General features: G+C 40.6%; 1 protein-coding gene across 1 annotated transcript in view; it reads left to right on the top strand.

Annotated features, from left to right (window-relative positions):
* Nucleotides 1-1,770: 1,770 nt before the first annotated feature.
* The window catches only part of HELLS (helicase, lymphoid specific), a 46,341-nt gene continuing 28,306 nt past the window's right edge, over nucleotides 1,771-19,805 (top strand). The window contains exons 1-10 of the mRNA XM_070751964.1: nucleotides 1,771-2,050; nucleotides 3,790-3,912; nucleotides 9,077-9,130; nucleotides 9,704-9,740; nucleotides 9,821-9,882; nucleotides 10,024-10,068; nucleotides 11,076-11,300; nucleotides 14,168-14,350; nucleotides 16,268-16,411; nucleotides 18,684-18,880. Of these exons, the coding sequence (XP_070608065.1) occupies nucleotides 1,862-2,050; nucleotides 3,790-3,912; nucleotides 9,077-9,130; nucleotides 9,704-9,740; nucleotides 9,821-9,882; nucleotides 10,024-10,068; nucleotides 11,076-11,300; nucleotides 14,168-14,350; nucleotides 16,268-16,411; nucleotides 18,684-18,880 (1,259 nt within the window). The 5' untranslated portion in view covers nucleotides 1,771-1,861. The remainder of the gene's footprint in view (nucleotides 2,051-3,789; nucleotides 3,913-9,076; nucleotides 9,131-9,703; nucleotides 9,741-9,820; nucleotides 9,883-10,023; nucleotides 10,069-11,075; nucleotides 11,301-14,167; nucleotides 14,351-16,267; nucleotides 16,412-18,683; nucleotides 18,881-19,805) is intronic.

The raw sequence follows: 19,805 nt of genomic DNA, 5'->3' as shown, positions 1-19,805 counted from the left end.
CCTTAACTTATTAGCCCTAATTTAGCCTAAGTGTATAGAAGAATTCTGATATATGGTATCAACACTTAATTGCATAGATTTGAAGACAAATGCCAACAATTCCACACAACTATAAACAGTTTATTGACTTCAGTAGGGCACGTGCCAAGATGTCAGCTGCTGTTAAAAAAAAACAGCACCTCAAAAATACAAAGATGCTCCCCAAAAATGAAAGTGGTTGAAAATGAAAACAAGCTCTGTCTTCACCTACACAAAACAGACACGCTGTTTCCACTGTTGGCATTCAATGAATGAATGTCTGATGCACCATGTCTGAATCCGTTTAGTTGGCTTTTTTAACTATGGGGATTTTTTAGCTGTAATTTTATATAGATTTCTATCATGTGTATATTATTTGTTGTGAGCCGCCCTGAATATCAGAAGGGCAGCATAGAAATAGATAGGTAGACAGACAGACAGACAGACAGATGGTGGGTATGTAGATAGATACTGTAGGTAGATAGATATTGTAGATAGGAAAGTAGGTAGATGATACCGTAGATTGATAGATGGATGGATGGATGGATAGATAGATAGGTAGATAGATAGATAGATGATAGATAGATAGATTAGATAGATAGATAGATAGATAGATAGATAGATAGATAGATAGATAGATAGGAAAGTAGGTAGATGATACCGTAGATTGATAGATGGATGGATGGATGGATGGATAGATAGATAGATAGAAAGAAAGATAGATAGATAGATAGATAGATAGATAGATAGGAAAGTAGGTAGATGATACCGTAGATTGATAGATGGATGGATGGATGGATAGATAGATAGATAGAAAGAAAGATAGATAGATAGATGATAGATAGATAGATAGAAAGAAAGATAGATAGAAAGATAGGTAGGTAGGTAGATAGATAGATAGATAGATAGATAGATAGATAGATAGATAGATAGATAGATAGATAGGAAAGTAGGTAGATGATACCGTAGATTGATAGATGGATGGATGGATAGATAGATAGAAAGGTAGATAGATAGGTAGATAGGAAAGTAGGTAGATGATACCGTAGATTGATTGATAGATAGATAGATAGATAGATTAGATAGATAGATAGGAAAGTAGGTAGATGATACCGTAGATAGATAGATAGATAGATAGATATTGTAGATAGATAGATAGATTAGATAGATAGATAGATAGATAGATAGATAGATAGATAGATAGATAGGAAAGTAGGTAGATGATACCGTAGATTGATAGATAGATAGATAGATAGATAGATAGATAGATAGGAAAGTAGGTAGATGATACCGTAGATAGATAGATAGATAGATAGATAGATATTGTAGATAGATAGATGATAGGTAGGTAAGTAGATGATAGGTAGTAAGGTAGTAAGTAGGTAGGTAGGTACAGTAGATAGATAGATTGATAGATGATAGATAGATAAATAAATGAATGAATGAATAAATAAATAAATGAATAAATAAATAAATAGATAGATATTGTAGATTGATAGATGATAGGTAGGTAGGCAGATACATAGAGGATAATAGAGAGCGGGGGATAATTAGATGATACAGAGATGATGGATGGATGATAAATCATAGATAGAGGATAGACAGAGACCTAGGTGGATCCATAGATGGAGGCTAATAGACGACGAGGATAGGTGGGTAGAGGAGTGGGAGGCCTGCCCCGCCCCCCGAGAGCCTCCCCTCCCCCTGCGGGCGTGCTGCGTGTGGGAGGGGCGTCGGCCTCCCTGCAGGAGTGAAAAGCGCGCGAGTTTCCTCTGGGCGGGACTGGGCCGTCGCTCCTGGGCCCGGGAGAAGCGCGCAGGGGGCCAGAGGCGCGCGGGCAGCCATGCCGACCGAGAGCAGCACCAGCACCAGCAGCGGGAACAGCAGCCCGAGCGCAGGCGAGGCCGAGTCCGCCGTGGCCGAGGCGGCCGAAGCCAGCATGGAGGCGCCGGTCATCACGGCGGCCATGCGGCAGGAGGAGGCGCGCCTGGAGGCGGAGGGCCGCGAGACGGAGCGGCGGAGGGCGGAGGAGGTGCGGGGCCCGAGCGCTCGGAGGGGCTGGGACGGGGCAGTTGTTTCATTTATTTTAATTCTCTCACATGAAACCGGAACTGAGCGCCTCAACTTTCCCTCCAGAAACGGGGGGAGGGAGCCCGCCCCGAATTCTCTTCACGCAGCCTCGCAGCTTTGTGTGCCGCCAAACACGCACTTGACTCGGCTGGGGTTTCTTCCACTGCGACGCCGCCCGGGCCCCTAGGACTCGGTAGACCAAGTGAATGAAATGAAACAAGTCTTTCCCCATTTCCCCCTTGCGTTGTTTTTCCCCTCAAGGAGAGAGCAGGAAGGGCGCACCTGGGCAGCCTGCAAAAAGCGCTTCGGCTTTAGATGTTTTTCCCCCCTCACGAAAATTTTATCCCCCAGCTTGATTTGTGGTCCAGGGTTTTTTTGGTACACAATAAATTCAGAGACCCATCCCCTCCGCCCAAATTACTAATTACTACTAGTAGTACTAGTACTACTATGACTACTACTACTACTACTACTACTACTATTATTATTATTATTATTATTATTTATTGCATTTATATCCCACCCCTCTCCAAGGACTCAGGACACAATTTTAAAATTCTTGTAAAAAGCGTGCAAATAAAATGAAACCTCCTTTAACTCCCCCCAACTGCCTGCAAGGCTACATCTTCCCCTGCCTTGCTGAAACTTGACATCTAATGTTAGAAATGTGGGAAATTTATTGTTGATATTTATTTATTCGTTCATTTATTCAGTCAATCACCCACAACATGAAATAATACGTCAGCCAACCTGGCCTATGTATGAAAATGTGTGTTTGCCTGTTTGAATGGGGCTGATTGACTTTTAAACATGGGTTTTAGATTAACTAGGTGTAAATTTAATTGGATTAGGATATATAGATATAGAGATGGATGGATGGATAGAAAAAAATAGAAACATAGAAACAGAAACATAGATGGAGGGATAGATAGATTGATAAATAGAAACATAGATAGATAGATAGATAAATAGAAACATAGATAGATAGATAGATAGATAGATAGATAGATAGATAGATAGATAGATAGATAGATAGATAGATAGATAGATAGATGAGGACTGGGGCAGCTTATATGTTCTAAGCAGTCCCAGTCCTCATCCATCTATCTATATCTATCTATCTATCTATCTATCTATCTATCTATCTATCTATCTATCTATCTATCTATCTATATCTTTCTATTTATCATGTATCATCTGTCTGTCTGTCTTTCTGTCTATCTATATCCTAATATATATATATATATATATATATATATATATATATATATATATATATATATATATATATATGCATATCCTAATATATAATATGTTCTAAGCCGCCCCAGTCCTCAAAGAGGGGCGGCATATAAATCCAAATAAAATCACAATCGTGATTGACAGGAAGGAATTATATATTGGCAAATAGAAAATAAATCAAATCTGATGTACTCTGAACACCTTCACCGTGTTACAACAATATAACATTTATTTATCTGACATGTATATGTAGAAAATTCAGAGAAGAACAGCTGCTCTGGATGAGTAGCTGCTTTGGTTGAATAAAAGGCTGTATTTCCAGTGGGTCCTTGAAGGAAATAGTAGGGATGAACTATTCTTTAATTGGTGAAAGATAATACAAATGTTTATATTTCCAATAGCATAGTCAGTTAATGTCGATATTTATAATTGATTACTTTCCCCCCCCCCCCCTCACAGGCTTACATGAATAGGGACAGAGATTCAAATGAAATGCGCTACAAGAGACTTCAACACTTGCTTGAAAAAAGCAACATCTACTCAAAGTTCTTGCTGACTAAGATGGAACAGCAGCAATTGGAGGTGAGCAGCATTTAAAAATAGAAGCTAGATATATCGAATCTATCTAGTAATGCATCTCAGATAAAGCTTCCATAATATCATTTGTCATTGGAATTAAAAACATCTAGGTGCTGGTCGTTTTTATTGGATTTCATGGCATAGTTTTGGCCTAATATAAATGAGTCCACCTGTGTGTAGATACACAACACCCACAAATTCTGACTGAAAGCTAGTCTGACCTACAGGTTAAAGGGAGATCTGAATTCCAGTCCTGCCTTATGCATGCAAGCCAACCAGAGCCATTCTCTTTCTGCTTAGGAAGAAGTAATTGGCAAACCACTTCCAAACAGTTGGACTATAACAGTGTTTCCCAACCTTGGCAACTTGAAGATATTTGGACTTCAACTCCCAGAATTCCCCAGCCAGCAATGCTGGCTGGGGAATTCTGGGAGTTGAAGTCCAAATATCTTCAAGTTGCCAAGGTTGGGAAACACTGGGCTAAAAGACTTGGCCTTATAGTTACCAGGACTCATAGAAACATAGAAGACTGATGGCAGAAAAAGACCTCATGGTCCATCTAGTCTGCCCTTATACTATTTCCTGTATTTTATCTTACAATGGATCTATGTTTATCCCAGGCATGTTTAAATTCGGTTACTGTGGATTTACCAACCACGTCTGTTGGAAGTTTGTTCCAAGGATCTACTACTCTTTCAGTAAAATAATATTTTCTCATGTTGCCTTTGATCTTTCCCCAACTAACTTCAGATTGTGTCCCCTTGTTTTTGTGTTCACTTTCCTGTTAAAAACACTTCCCTCCTGAACCCTATTTAACCCTTAAACATATTCAAATGTTTCGATCATGTCCCCCCTTTTCCTTCTGTCCTCCAGACTCTACAGATTGAGTTCATTAAGTCTTTCCTGATACGTTTTATACTTAAGACCTTCCACCATTCTTGTAGCCCGTCTTTGGACCCGTTCAATTTTGTCAATATCTTTTTGTAGGTGAGGTCTCCAGAACTGAACACAGTACTCCAAATGTGGTCTCACCAGTGCTCTATATAAGGGGATCACAATCTCCCTCTTCCTGCTTGTTATACCTCTAGCTATGCAGCCAAGCATCCTACTTGCCTTTCCTACCGCCCGACCACACTGTTCACCCATTTTGAGACTGTCAGAAATCACTAGCCCTAAATCCTTCTCTTCTGAAGTTTTTGCTAACACAGAACTGCCAATGCAATACTCAGATTGAGGATTCCTTTTCCCCAAGTGCATTATTTTACATTTGGAAACATTAAACTGCAGTTTCCATTGCTTTGACCATTTATCTAGTAAAGCTAAATCATTTATCATATTACAGACCCCTCCAGGAATATCAACCCTATTGCACACTTTAGAGTCATCGGCAAATAGGCAAACCTTCCCTACCAAACCTTCCCCTATGTCACTCACAAACATATTAAAAAGAATAGGACCCAGAACAGACCCTTGTGGCACACCGCTTGTAACCTGACTCTGCTCAGAATACTCGCCATTAACAATAACTCTCTGATGTCTATGCTTCAGCCAGCTGCAAATGCATTGAACTATCCAGGGATTAAGTCCAATCTTCACTAATTTATCTATCAGCTCTTTATGTGGAACCGTTGCTGAAGTCCAGATAGGCAATATCCACGGCACCACCTTCATCCAACACCTTTGTGACATAGTCAAAGAACTCAATGAGATTAGTCTGACACGATTTGCCTTCAGTAAAGCCATGCTGATTTGGGTCCAATAAGTTATTGTTTTTTAGGTGCTGATTTATCCTCTTTTTGAGTAGAGTCTCCATCATTTTAACTACAGACTCAAGACAGACTCAAGTGTGTCTTCATGCAAGAGTTCATGTAGCCTTAGCAAGCTGATGCTGAGCTGCTATTTTTGAACTAGAGTCAGAAAAAACCACCTTCGCCCGACCAATCCTTAAATACAGCTCATCTATCTGGAACCCCCACCGCATTTCGGACATAAACACTCGAGAAAATGTCCAGAGATTTTTTTTTAGAAGAGCCCTCCACTCGTAACAGAATCCCCTACGCAACCAGACTTACAATCCTAGGTTTAGAACGCTTAGAACTATATCCCCTTAAACACGACTAAGCACAGCCCATAAAATCATCTACTACAATGTCCTTCCTGTGAAAGTACTTCAGCTTCAACCACAACAACACACGAGCACACAGCAGATACAAACTTAAAGTAAACTGCTCTAAACTTGACTGCAGGGAATACGACTTTAGTAACCGAGTAGATGACGCATGGAACTCACTACCGGACTCTGTAGTATCATCTCCTAACCCCCAAAACTTTACCGTTAGACTATCTACTCTTGACCTCACCTGATTCCCAAGAGGTCAGTAAAGGGTGTGCATAAGTGCACCAGCGTGCCTTCCCTCCCCTGTCCTAATATTTCACTCTTACTAGTATCATATATATAAATATTATTATATCTTTGTATACCACCAATCTATACTTGACAAAACAAACAAATAAATAAAATGAATAGATGTAGCGCCATATCTAATCCATAAACAACTACTTATGCTTAATGGGATGGTCAACTTCTTTCACCTTTTTGTAAGCCAGCTATTGTGGCCAAGAGGTGGAGCTCTTGCCTCACAATCGGGAGTTTGTGAGTTTGATCCTAGGTAGAAGCAGATGTAGGGTCTCCTGCTTGGACTAGATGACCTGTAAGGTCCTTCCAACTCTTAATCCGTTAAATTCTTAAAAATAGAGTTTGAAAAAAGTTAAATAGCTCCCCCCCCCGAACATTCTTAAGCTGTCATGACACTACTGAAATAAGGGCCACAGAAGGAGGAGACGCAGGGGCTCCATTTCACAGGCTTTCAGATCTTATCCCAACTCACATTATGGGATTGTGTTTACGTATGATTCCCTGGAACAGTATTCTGATTTAACCGTTTCTATTGATTGGCCTGGCTTTAATTTTTTCTCATTTTTCAGCAGTTTAGCTCTTAACCAGCAGCTAAACTCAAGGTTTTTTTGTTGTTACAAAGCCTCTGGTTCGTGGCCTTGTTATCTTGCCTTCCAGTATAAGCAGAACAAAGTTTCATCCTAACGTCTTATTGCATTGCTGTTCTACTATGACACCCTTGATTCTCACTTTCTGTTCCTATGCGTTCTCTCCTGGGTTGATAAGAAAGTATAGAAACATAGAAGACTGACGGCAGAAAAAGACCTCATGGTCCATCTAGTCTGCCCTTATATACTATTTCCTGTATTTTATCTTAGGATGGATCTATGTTTATCCCAGGCATGTTTCAATTCAGTTACTGTGGATTTACCAACCACGTCTGCTGGAAGTTTGTTCCAAGGATCTACTACTCTTTCAGTAAAATAATATTTTCTCATGTTGCCTTTGATCTTTCCCCCAACTAACTTCAGATTGTGTCCCCTTGTTCTTGTGTTCACTTTCCTATTAAAAACACTTCCCTCCTGGACCTTATTCAACCCTTTCACATATTTAAATGTCCCCCCTTTTCCTTCTGTCCTCCAGACTATACAGATTGAGTTCATTGAGTCTTTCCTGATACGTTTTATGCTTCAGACCTTCCACCATTCTTGTAGCCCGTCTTTGGACCCGTTCAATTTTGTCAATATAAATTATATACTGCTAAAAAAAAATAAAGGGAACACTTACACAGCACAATAGAACTCCAAGTAAATCAAACTTCTGTGAAATCAAAGTGTCCACTTAGGAAGCAGCACTGATTGACAGTCAATTTCACATGTCAGCACATTCAACTTTGGACAGAACAAAGTATTGAATGAGAATATTTCATTCATTCAGATCTAGGGTGTGTTCTTTGAGGGTTCCCTTTATTTATTTATTTTGAGCAGTGTACTTTATAAAGTATAAAAAGATGTTGAGACTTTGGGAAAAGTGCAGAGAAGGACAAACTAAGAAGATTCAAGACCTGGAGGCCAAAACATAGGGAGAATGGTTGGAGGATTTGGGTTTGGCTAATCTAGAGGAAAGAAGGATTAGTGGGGACATGATAGCAGCATCCCAATATCTGAGAGGCTGCCATAAAGAAGAGGGTATCAAATTATTCTCCAAAGCACTGAAAGGCAGGACCAAAAACGATGGAAACTAATCAAAGAGAAGCAATCTGGCATTGAGAAACTGCCTAACAGTGAGGACAATTAACCAATGGGACAGCTGGCCTTTGGACATTGTGGGTGCTTCAGTGAAGAAGAGACTAGCCAGTCATTTGCCTGAAATGGTATAGGATTTCCTGCTTCAGCAGGGGGCTGGACTAGAAGACCTCCAAGGTCCTTTCCAGCTCTATTCTGATTCATGCTAGGGGAAAAAATCTTCTTAGTTAAATTGAATGTTTCATTCCAAGTACAGTGGTACCTCTAGATACGAGCTGCTCCACCTGCGAGTTTTCCAAGTTACGAGCCGCGACGTGAGCGAAATTTCTGTTCAACACCCGAGCTCAAATTCGGGATACGAGCTGAGCGTCCACTAGGTGGCGCAAGAATTCCATGCTTCCAGTTATCTCGGCGTGAAAAACAAAGTCTAAAGGCCTTCGTTCGAGATGCGAGTTGATCAACTTACGTGCTCGGGTCTGGAACAAATTAAACTCGTATGTCGAGGTACCACTGTACTGCCTAAACTTCTAAGGCAGTGATTTGTTTGTTTATTTCTTTGTAAAATTTGTATGCACCCAACTCCACATTGGACTCTGGGCGGCTTACAAGAAAAAGAATAGTGAACCTTTTTTGGTTCTCGTGCCAAAAGGGGGGGGGGTGCGTGCCCATACCCATAATTCCATGCACGCATGACCCCTTGTTCCCGGCACGCGATGGCACAGCCTTTGGGGAGGGTGAAAATGGCCTCCCCACCCCGGAGGCTGAAACAGGATGTTTCCTGACTCCCAGTGGGCCCAGAAGACCCAAAAATCAGCTGGTGCGCCCGACCTGAGCTTGCGTGCCCACTGATATGACTCCATGTGCCCCTTGTGACACGCATACCATAGGTTTGCCACCATGGCTTTGAGGCATTTGCTATTAAAATGAAAATAGCCTCAAATACCAAAGTAGAGGTACATCAAATTTTGAAGTTCGCTTGTCTGTGCGTAAAGAAACAATTGATTTGTAAACAAAATTTGGGTTTCAGGAGCAACAAAAGAAAGAAAAACTTGAAAGAAAAGGGACATTGAACAGCACAAAGGTAAGAGCAATGTTAAATGTTAGATAACTGTGAATAAATACTCTGTTTAAATTGTTATTGATGCTGGATTTTTTGTTCATCCTTTGAGAAAGGCATGGGTTGTGGCATTTGTGATACTTGTATCTGTGATTGTATCTGCGATATTTGTAATGTGAACACCTACCCAGGCTTCGTGCTCTGGGGAATCCAGAGCCTGATAACCATGGTCTTTCCAGACTGAAGGATGCCCGTGCTCTCCTCCACAGTGGTAGTTCCTTCTGCCTAAGAGGTTGATGCCCCGGGGAGATTTCTGAGATGCCTGGATTGTATTCTAAGAAAGAGGGAGAAGGGGAAGTAGACTTTTGAAAACTGGTTTAAATTAATAGACAAATATTATAAATATTCAACTTTGTTACAAGCAGAGATACAGTACATTATCTTGTTTCTATTTTGCAGTAACCTAGTTTAGAGATTTAATTTTGGCCAGGAGTCTTCAAGTCAATCATGCAAGATTAATGCAATTACACCTGTGAATCATTATGTACCTAAATATTAACATTAAGACTATTTTGTTCTCGATATTTTGGTTTATAGAATGAAAAACTAAGTGGGGAGAAAGATCAGAAGATTGGTAAGTTTGGTCAAAACCCGAAACTATTATGTCATGTATCTAAAAACAGGGCTGAAATAGATACTGTTATTTTCTTATAGTTAAAAAGAAGAGAGTTCGAGAAGACACAACCTACAATATTTCTGATGTCATTTCAAAAGAGGTAAATTGCTCAGTTACAAATCCACAAAACATTGCTTTTGAATGATTCAAATAGAATTTTTATTTATTTATTAAATTTATGTGGCCACCCATGTCACATTTGTGAGTTGCTCAATGATTTTATTTCTTCATTTCTCCACAGGAAATTTTGTTAGCGGCCAAAAAAAGCAAAGTTGAAAATGATCAGGTATGTTTCAATTTTTGAATACTGCTATTATCCTGATATTTATTTCTATAAGAATTTTAAATAATTGACTTCAGAAGCACTACGAATTTAAAACAATTTCAAGAGAATACCAACTAAGCATGTTTCTTTTTCTCTGCTAATCATCTTGAAAACAAGTGGAAGGCAACAGTAAAAACATCCACCACATTTCTGTAAAAAGAAAGAGAGATGTATTTTGTGTGTGTGTGTGTTTTTAGATTAGTCTGGACATCCCCATGTAGTCACCAATGACACAATTAGTATTTGCTTGTAATCATAAAACCTTAGTATAAGAAGCAAATGACATCAGCATGTATTAAACTGATTGTAATCCTGAAAGTAATTAAATATATCTTATATACATGCGTGCAAATGCCATCGCGAAGCTTAATATTTCAAAAGGTGCGGGATTGTCGTTTTCTAATGTAACAAAACATGATTTTCATTATGGTGTTGGTTTGTTTAAGAGGCAGAGTACCTAAAACCTCTTCATTTTCTGTCATGTAAGAAAAGGACAATTAGAGGAAGCTTTCAGGAGCATGGTAGAAATGCTAAGGTGTAAAGATGCCTTTTGTTAATGCTGAGAGCTGTGAATATCAATGGGAAACTCTTTTAGCTTGGCCACTGCACTGTAATTTGTAGGGAAGAGAATTTGTTTGCGAAAGAAAAAAAATAATCCTTGACTCCTTTCTTTTGCTGAATTTTCTCATACTAATAACCACATAACAGTGAAATGCAGGGTGTGCAACATCTTTCCAATTGTGAAAAGATAAATGAATACTTATATAAATGATTCTTATAATTGTAGGAAATTAATGTTACAATGCAACTTTGAATTTAGACCAGTTTTTATTAATGGTTTCCTTTTTTACGAGTATGGTAATACTGATTTTGTGTGGTTTAACTATCAACCCTGAAATAATTTGCATAACTGCATAAAAACCTGGCAGAAATTAAAAGTGCTGTTGCCTGTGTGTTTTCTTCTACAGCTTGAAAGCAACCCACCCAAACTGTGTGCAGAAGAAGTCCAGAATAATGGGGATTCCAACAGCATCATTAAGGACAGATTGGCGCAAGTGATGCGACATAGTGCCAAGCATTTTGTTGACCCAAAACGGACGTTTGATGGGCAGCCAGTACCTTTTCAGCAACCAAAGCTTTTCACCGGAGGAGTGATGAGGTGGTATCAAGTTGAAGGCATGGAATGGCTTAGGGTACGGAATTTATGCTTTCTTATGTAATCATATGTGGCTAGGCCATTAAGTAGTTAATAGTGATAATGATTTCAAATACATTTCACTGTCTAAAAGGATTCGACTTTCTTGGAATAACTAAGCCAGTTAATACATTGTTATTCCTCCAGTATTTACTTGCTGGATTTTCACCTGACTTCAAGTGGGGGGCTACCAGGGTTTTTATATGATGGAGATAGAAAAAGACTTGCTTGGCTCCACTTTTGTTTTTTTCAAGTGTGAAGATCTTTATCTATCTATCTCTCTATCTATCCATCCATCCATCCATCCATCCATCCTATCTATCTATCTATCTATCTATCTATCTATCTATCTATCTATCTATCTATCTATTAGATTTGTATGCCGCCCCTTTCCGTAGACTCGGGGCGGCTCACAACACAATAAAACAGTTCATGACAAATCTAATAATTTACAATTTAAAATTTAAAGTAGTTAAGAAAACCCCATTTTTAAGCAGACATACCTACAAACATACCATACATAAATTATATAGGTCCGGGGGAAATATCTCAGTTCCCCCATGCCTGACGACAAAGGTGGGTTTTGAGGAGTTTACGAAAGGCCAGGAGGGTAGGGGCAGTTCTAATCTCTGGGGGCAGCTGGTTCCAGAGAGTCGGGGCCGCCACAGAGAAGGCTCTTCCCCTGGGGCCCACCAACCGACATTGTTTAGTCGACGGGACCCGGAGAAGGCCGACTCTGTGGGTCCTAATCGGTCACTGGGATTCGTGCAGCAGAAGGCGGTCCCTGAGATATTCTTTATTTTGTTGGAGGCATTTGAAGAATGATTTTGGTTGTTTTTGAATGTTGCCAATTTTATTAATTAAGCGAGAGGCGCGTAATGGTTGATGCACCAAACTGGAAACCAGGAGATGGATTTCTGGACCTACCCTAGGCAGGACTTCTTTTGGGTGACTATTCACTTGCCCCATCTCAGCCTCAGGAAGGAGGCCATGCCAAACCATTTTTGAGATCTTGTCAACAAACTAAGGAATGTCCAGGCAGTCACCAGGATTGGACACTACTTCAAAGGCACTGCGCATACATACCAGGGGCGAAGTTCAGCAGGTTCATACAGGTTCTATGGAACCAGTGGTGGCAATCATGCGTAGTTCGGAGAACTGGTAGATCACCCCTCCCGCTCACTCCTTCTCCGGCTCATACGTCAGAGCAAACATGAGAAGCAGACAGGTTGAACGGTAGAGGACTTGGACAAAGTTTTTGTTGGTTCTGTGGGCGGGGCTTGGTGGGAATGGCTTGGCCACGCCCATAGAACCGGTAGGGGGGGAATTTGAATACACACGCACACAAAACCACAATCCACTTTTATATAGTTGCCAGAATTATTGCTGTTCCTGTTTTTATCTTTCTGGTACAAATAAATGGTTGAACTAGCTTAACTACTGTGGCTTAATGTAATTTTAGAGAACATTAGCATTCCAGGTTTATTGCTTAAAAATAAGTCATAACAGAATAAGAATTGGAAGGGACCCTGGAGATCTTCTATTCCAACCCCCTGCTCAAGCAGGAGACCCTATACCAGTGGTGGCGAACCTTTGGGTGCCGAAAGAGCGTGGGCCTGCACTATCGTGTATGTGTGAGTGCCCACCCCCATAATTCAAAGCCTGGGGAGGGCAGAAACAGCTTCCCCCATTCCCTGGAGGCCTTCTGGAGGCTGGAAATGGCCTGTTTCTCAACTTCTGGGCCCAGTAGACTCTTGTTTCGCCCTCCTCAGGCTCCAAACACTTCCCTGGAGCTGGGGAAAGGTAGAAACAACATCCCTCATCCCCCCGGAGGCTCTCTGCAAGCCAAAATCTCCCTCCCAGAGCCTCTGCAAGCCAAAAATCAACTGGCTGGCACACACATGCACATTGGAGCTGAGCTAGGGCAGTGGCTCACATGCCAGCAGATATTCCTCTACGTGCCACCTGTGGCCCCCGTGCCATGAGTTCGCCATCGCTGCCCTATAGCATTTCAGACAAAGGGCTGTCCAATCTCATCTTAAGTATGGCCTTGAGGAGCCCTTCTGGAAAACGGTGGCAGGAAAGTTCTTCCTAGATACTCACTTGTGTCTTAGTAGTACAGGAAATAATATCCTCACGTTGTCAACATTGTACCCAATTGTAGCCGTGTTCAAGCTGTTGGTAGCACAACAACCTTGGATAATTCAAGTTTGAATTTGAGTTTCAAGTCTATTGTAATAATCAAGTCTTCCTGATTATTGGCTCTTATGGTCATTTAATTATAAAGCAGATTAAATGAACATTTGGGTTCATTTTGCATGAAGGTGTTCATGTTTCAACTTTTATCCCATTGGTCTAATTGAAGTACCTGTCGTCCCAACCCCACCGGGAAGCAAGGGAACACAAGGTCACAAAAAAGGAGACGTGTAATGGAAGTACAGTGTTCCCTCAATTTCCGCGGGGGATGCGTTCCGAGACCGCCCACGAAAGTCGAATTTCCGCGAAGTAGAGATGCGGAAGTAAATACACTATTTTTGGCTATGGACAGTATCCCAAGCCTTCCCTTAACACTTTAAACCCCTTAATTACTATTTCCCATTCCCTTAGCAACCATTTAGATTATTACTCACCAGGTTTATTTATTAAAGTTTATTAAAAATATGTTTTTCAAAGTCAGACGAAAGTTTGGCAATGACATATGACGTCATCGGGTGGGAAAAACTGTGGTATAGGGGGAAAAACCCGTGAAGTATTTTTTAATTAATATTTTTGAAAAACTGTGGTATAGAAGTTTTGCGAAGTTCGAAACCGTGAAACTCGAGGGAACGCTGAATACACGACATCTGTTTTTCTTTCTCTACGCAGATGCTGTGGGAAAACGGCATCAATGGCATTTTGGCCGACGAGATGGGCTTAGGGAAGACCATCCAGTGCATTGCAACCATTGCCTTGATGGTGGAACGGGGGGTTGCGGGGCCATTTCTGATCTGTGCGCCCCTGTCCACCCTTCCCAACTGGATTGCTGAATTCAAAAGATTTACACCAGAGGTGAGAGGTGCTTTCTTTTACGTGATAAACGTCGTTATGTTTTTATGGTTGGTCACACAGTCTTCTTTTCTGTTCTTGGTTTGGTCTTTCTGTAAGCCGGGTTTGGTTCCTCCAGGGCTCATGATATAGTAGCTCAAGTGCATCTTCCTTCCTGTCTACACTCACCCATTTCCTTTCTAAACAGAAGCCTGTCAACATTGCTGTGTGGGTGAGGGATATGTCTCAGTCATTATTTTTCTGGTCTTCCTATCCAGGGCTTTTAGTTTTGCTTGAGTCCAGAATCCATCTGTGTATCCAGTGACTGGAATTGTCCAAATGTTAATTCTTTTCTTTCCATATTCGGCTTAAACTACCTCTGTAGCCATCAGTAAAGTACAGTGTTCCCTCGCTTTTCGCAGGGGATGTGTTCCGAGACGACCGCCCGCGAAAGCCGAATTTCCGCAAAGTAGAGATGCAGAAGTAAATACACTATTTTTGGCTATGGACAGTATCCCAAGCCATCCCTTAACACTTTAAACCCCTAAATTGCAATTTTCCATTCCCTTAGCAACCATTTAGATTATTACTCACCATGTTTATTTCTTAAAGTTTATTAAAAAAAATATTTATTAAAAGCAGACGAAAGTTTGGCGATGACAAATGACATCACCGGGTGGGAAAAACCGTGGTATAGGGAAAAAACCCGCAAAGTATTTTTTAATTAATATTTTTGAAAAACCGTGGTATAGACTTTTCGCAAAGTTCGAACCCGCGAAAATCGAGGGAACACTGTATAATCTTGGCAAAATAAATGGCCAGGAGTCTTCCTTTGCTAGATGACTGAGTAGGATGGTTGACACCCAGCATGACATCTTGGGATCTGTTACACCAAGACACACGCAGCAGCCTCTGGGTTCCTCTCCGTGGGAGGGAATGCAGGACATTGTTGGGAGTGGCCCTCGACCAACTCTGGTAATGTTAGATCCTGTGGAGGATGAGCCAGGCCCATCTTGGTACCCTGGGCCAGTGGGGTTGCCAGCTGAGGCAGAGAGTGAGAGTCAGGGAGAGATAGACATGGATGAACCCGAAGGACCACCAGGGGTGACAGAAATACCAATGGCAGTAGGGTCTGACGTAGAGGAAGACCATGAGCCTTTGATGCCTGCTTTAGAAGACTAAGAAAAAGGGAAGAATACTTGTATGGGGGAAGGAAGTAGTCTGTAGTTTGTTAATTCTAGGGAATTGTTGACCACTCCCGATGGCTATTTAAGGGTGGTAGATGAGAAAGTCGGAGTGGAGTTTCAACTTTTTGTAATGGAGTCAGTTGATGTTGGAGGTTTCAGCCAGGTTACGCCTGCCAACTGTTGTTTCCCTGCTAAAATCCTCCCGAGTAGAATTGCCCTGTCTGTGGAGATGCTGAAAAGCTGTAAGTCTAAGTCAGTGAAGCTGGAGACTCTTTATCTCAGGAAGGGATTTGCAATGAGCTTTGGTCTTTGACAGCGGCCGTTTGAATTTTTTCTGCAAAAACGTGCTGAATATTGCAAACAATTGTCCCGGTGGAGAGTTGGGGGTGCACAAAATGTTTATTTCTTTGGGGGGTGGGGGGGCATAACAGAAAATAATTGAGAAATGCTGCTCTAAGACAAAAGTCCATGGATGAGGAGTGACTGTTCTATGAGGATGAAAAAATTGCAGAGAAAACAATGGCATCCCAACTACAGGCTTTGAATAAATTAAACATGCCGCCCCGAGTCTGCGGAGAGGGGCGGCATACAAATACAATTAATAATAATAATAATAATAATAATAATAATAATAATAATAATAATAATAATGGTACTGTGAAGTAAAACAAAATGAACAAGATGTTTTACAAATGATCTTTAGATTACTATTTAAAATATGAATTATTTAAAAATGATTGCAAAATTATTTCAGATTCCTATAATGCTATACCATGGGACTCAGCAAGAACGACGTGGACTCATTCATAAGATGCGAAGGAAAGAAAGTTCACTGAATATCCATCCCATTGTCATTACCTCTTTTGAAATTGCCATGAGAGACCGGAATTCTCTTCAGGTAATGTAAGAAAAGGCTCTTCCGTTAGCAACTGCAGTTTGTATTTTTATCTATCTATCTATCTATCTATCTATCTATCTATCTATCTATCTATCTATCTATCTATCTATCTATCTATCTATCTATCTATCTATCTATCTATCTATTGGATTTGTATGCCGCCCCTCTCCGGAGACTCGGGGCGCCTAACAGCGACAATAAAACAGTGTACAATAGTAATTTGGTATTAGAAACGATTAAAAACCCATTAATATAAAAACCAAACATACAGACAGACATACCATGCCTAGAATTGTAAAGGCCTAGGGGGAAAGAGGATCTCAATTCCCCCATGCCTGGCGGCAGAGGTGGGTTTTAAGTTGTTTACGAAAGGCAAGGAGGGTGGGGGCAGTTCTAATCTCTGGGGGGAGTTGGTTCCAGAGGGCCAGGGCCGCCACAGAGAAGGCTCTTCCCCTGGGTCCCGCCAGGCGACATTGCTTAGTTGACGGGACCCGGAGAAGATCCACTCTGGGACCTAACTGGTGCTAATTAATCTATTCTAAGTACTAATCGTGAATTGTAAGTGTCTAAGTCAACACTATAAAATTGGAAATACAAGCTGTCCTGCTTATTTAACCAAGCCTGGTGCAAGATTCACCAGGATGTGGCCCCGGTGTTGGCCCCCCATTTCATTTACACCGCCCCATTCTCGTTCTTTCCCCCCACTCATATTTGTCAGCTATTAATTTTGTCTTTAGGAACTGTTTTTAAAGTGAGTTTTCAAATTGAATTAGGAGTTTGAGAACACATTGAGACTTTCCTGGAACATTTTTAATTTTATTTTATTGAGTAGTAGATGCAGAGTCATTTATTTTTAGATGCTGCTGCTGCTGCTGATAATAATAATAATATTTTTTTTAAAATTATTATTATTATTATTATTATTATTATTATTATTATTATTATTATTTAAATTTGTATGCAGCCCCTCTCCGAGGACTCGAAGTGGCTCACAACAGCAACATGGACTCTTTCTCTTAGAGTATCAAGTTCATATATTTTAGAGTCAAATGCATCTCATCACCTGTCAGAACAGATATGAAAAATGAGGAGTCTGGCACTGTCTGAGCTTGAATGTTTTCGTGCAGATGTTTTCATTACCCAAACTAGGTAACTTTGATCATTTGGCTTGGAAGCTAAAGACGCAGCTGGGCCTCCTCCGTTTCAAAGAGACCCTTGTTCAGCAGGCAAAGAGGCAGTCCCGGAATCAGCGGAGGCTGGGCAGGGGACAGAATGGATCAGCGCCCTCAGAGTGGACATTACAATATGTAATGTCAGCTCATCTGGATTTTTTTTAATAGATTAGATCCAGTCAGCTCCCAGATGAACATAGATTAACTCCTAAATTTAACATCAGACCAACAATTAAATAAAGGAACGGTCAAAGAAGTCAACAATAAATAGCCTAACCAAAGAACCTCTAAGACCAGCCCAAGGCAAGCCTCTAGAACAGTGATGGCGAACCCATGGCACAGGTGGCACGCAAGCCCTTGCCCTAGCTCCGCTCCAGTGTGCATGTGTATGCTGGCCAGCTGATTTTTGGCTCACACACAGGCTCCGGGAGGGCGTTTTTGGCTTTCAGAGAGCCTCTGGAGGGATGGGGAGGGTAAGAACTTCAGGGAAGCCTTTGGAGCCTGGGGAGGGTGAAACACGAGCCGACTGGGCCCACCAGAAGTTGGGGAACAGGCCGTTTCCGGCCTCCAGAGGGCCTCAAGGGGGAGAGGGAAGCTGTTTTCACCGTCCCCAGGCATTGAACTATGAGTGTGGGTGCTCGCTCATGCACGGTAGCAAGCGCTCCTGGTCTTTTGGCGCCCAAGGAAAAAAAGATTCACCATCACTGCTCTAGAATATAAATTGAGAGCAAACCCCACTCCTATTTTGGATGGTGGTCATTATTTGGGTAATAAAAGGTTTGCGAAAAAACAACCAAAGTCAAAGAGAACCAAACATCCCTTATTTCACTCCTAATTTACAAATATTATCCTTTATCAGTATAAAAATATGTAAATCATAAAGCAATGTAGCCTTTAAACGCTAATATACTTAATATGATTGATACAGCCCGTCTAATTATGAATAATATGTAAAATCATTAGTTTACATAGGAAAAAAAATCAGATTTGATATTCTAGTATAATACACAATCTTTTTTTAAACTGAACATACACTTCAAAGAAATAGAATCTATTGATGAATTTTGCTTTTTGAAATAATTGTAGACTTTTATTTCTAGAATTTCTACTGGAAATATCTGATTGTGGATGAAGGACATAGGATTAAGAATATGAACTGTCGTCTTATTCGGGAATTAAAACAGTTTAGCACCGATAATAAACTCCTGTTAACTGGAACACCGCTACAAAACAATTTATCTGAGCTGTGGTCCCTCCTTAATTTCCTGCTGCCGGATGTGTTTGATGACTTGAAAAGGTAAGTAGCCCGTATTGATTGATAAGTATTAATTGAGCATCTGAAAATGAAGATATAACCTTCTTCAGGAGAGACATAACTTTTTTCATGATTTTTCCAAAAGGCTTTTTGCTCCCAGTAGACAGGAAATGAGTGAGGAATCTTCAAACCATCCCTTGTGGCAAATCGTCACAAAAACATAGGCCAGATGTTTGCTTCTTGGGAATAAGTGCTGGATTGTGAGCATAGAAAAGTGGTATTGTGGCCAGCCCCTTCCTTCAGTACTCTAAGGCCAAGGATATTCATGATGAGCAGTCAAACTGGGGTTTAGAAATCGTCCCAGATCCGTGGGAAGAGTCTTTGGAACAGTATCTTTCTGATACGGAGAGAGACTTATCTTGAGCAGTTACTTTATCTGGTGGTTTGTGCTGAAAATGTAATGTATATTTACATTAATTTATGCCTTACTTATTTTCTCCTCTTGAAAGCATGCAGAGTAAACAAAAATAAAAATAAAAACCTGGATTTAAGAATAACTCAATCTGGCACAATCAATTCTAATTACTGTTGTGGCATGGATAAATCCAGAACACACACACAAAAAAACAAATCTATTTTATTATTATTTTATTATTATTATTATTATTATTATTATTATTATTATTATTATTTATTGGATTTGTATGCCGCCCCTCTCCGGAGACTCGGGGCAGCTAACAGCAATAATAAAACAGTATACAATAATAATCCAATACTAAAAACGTTTAAAAACCCATTAATATAAAAACCAAACATACATACAGACATACCATGCATAAAATTGTAAAGGCCTAGGGGGAAAGAGTATCTCAGTTCCCCCATGCCTGGCGGCAGAGGTGGGTTTTGAGAAGTTTACGAAAGGCAAGGAGGGTGGGGGCAATTCTAATCTCTGGGGGGAGTTGGTTCC

This window comes from Erythrolamprus reginae, chromosome 5 (assembly GCF_031021105.1).
Source record: "Erythrolamprus reginae isolate rEryReg1 chromosome 5, rEryReg1.hap1, whole genome shotgun sequence".
NCBI classification, from domain to species: Eukaryota; Metazoa; Chordata; class Lepidosauria; order Squamata; family Dipsadidae; genus Erythrolamprus; species Erythrolamprus reginae.
This window is presented reverse-complemented; position numbering and strand designations above follow the sequence as displayed.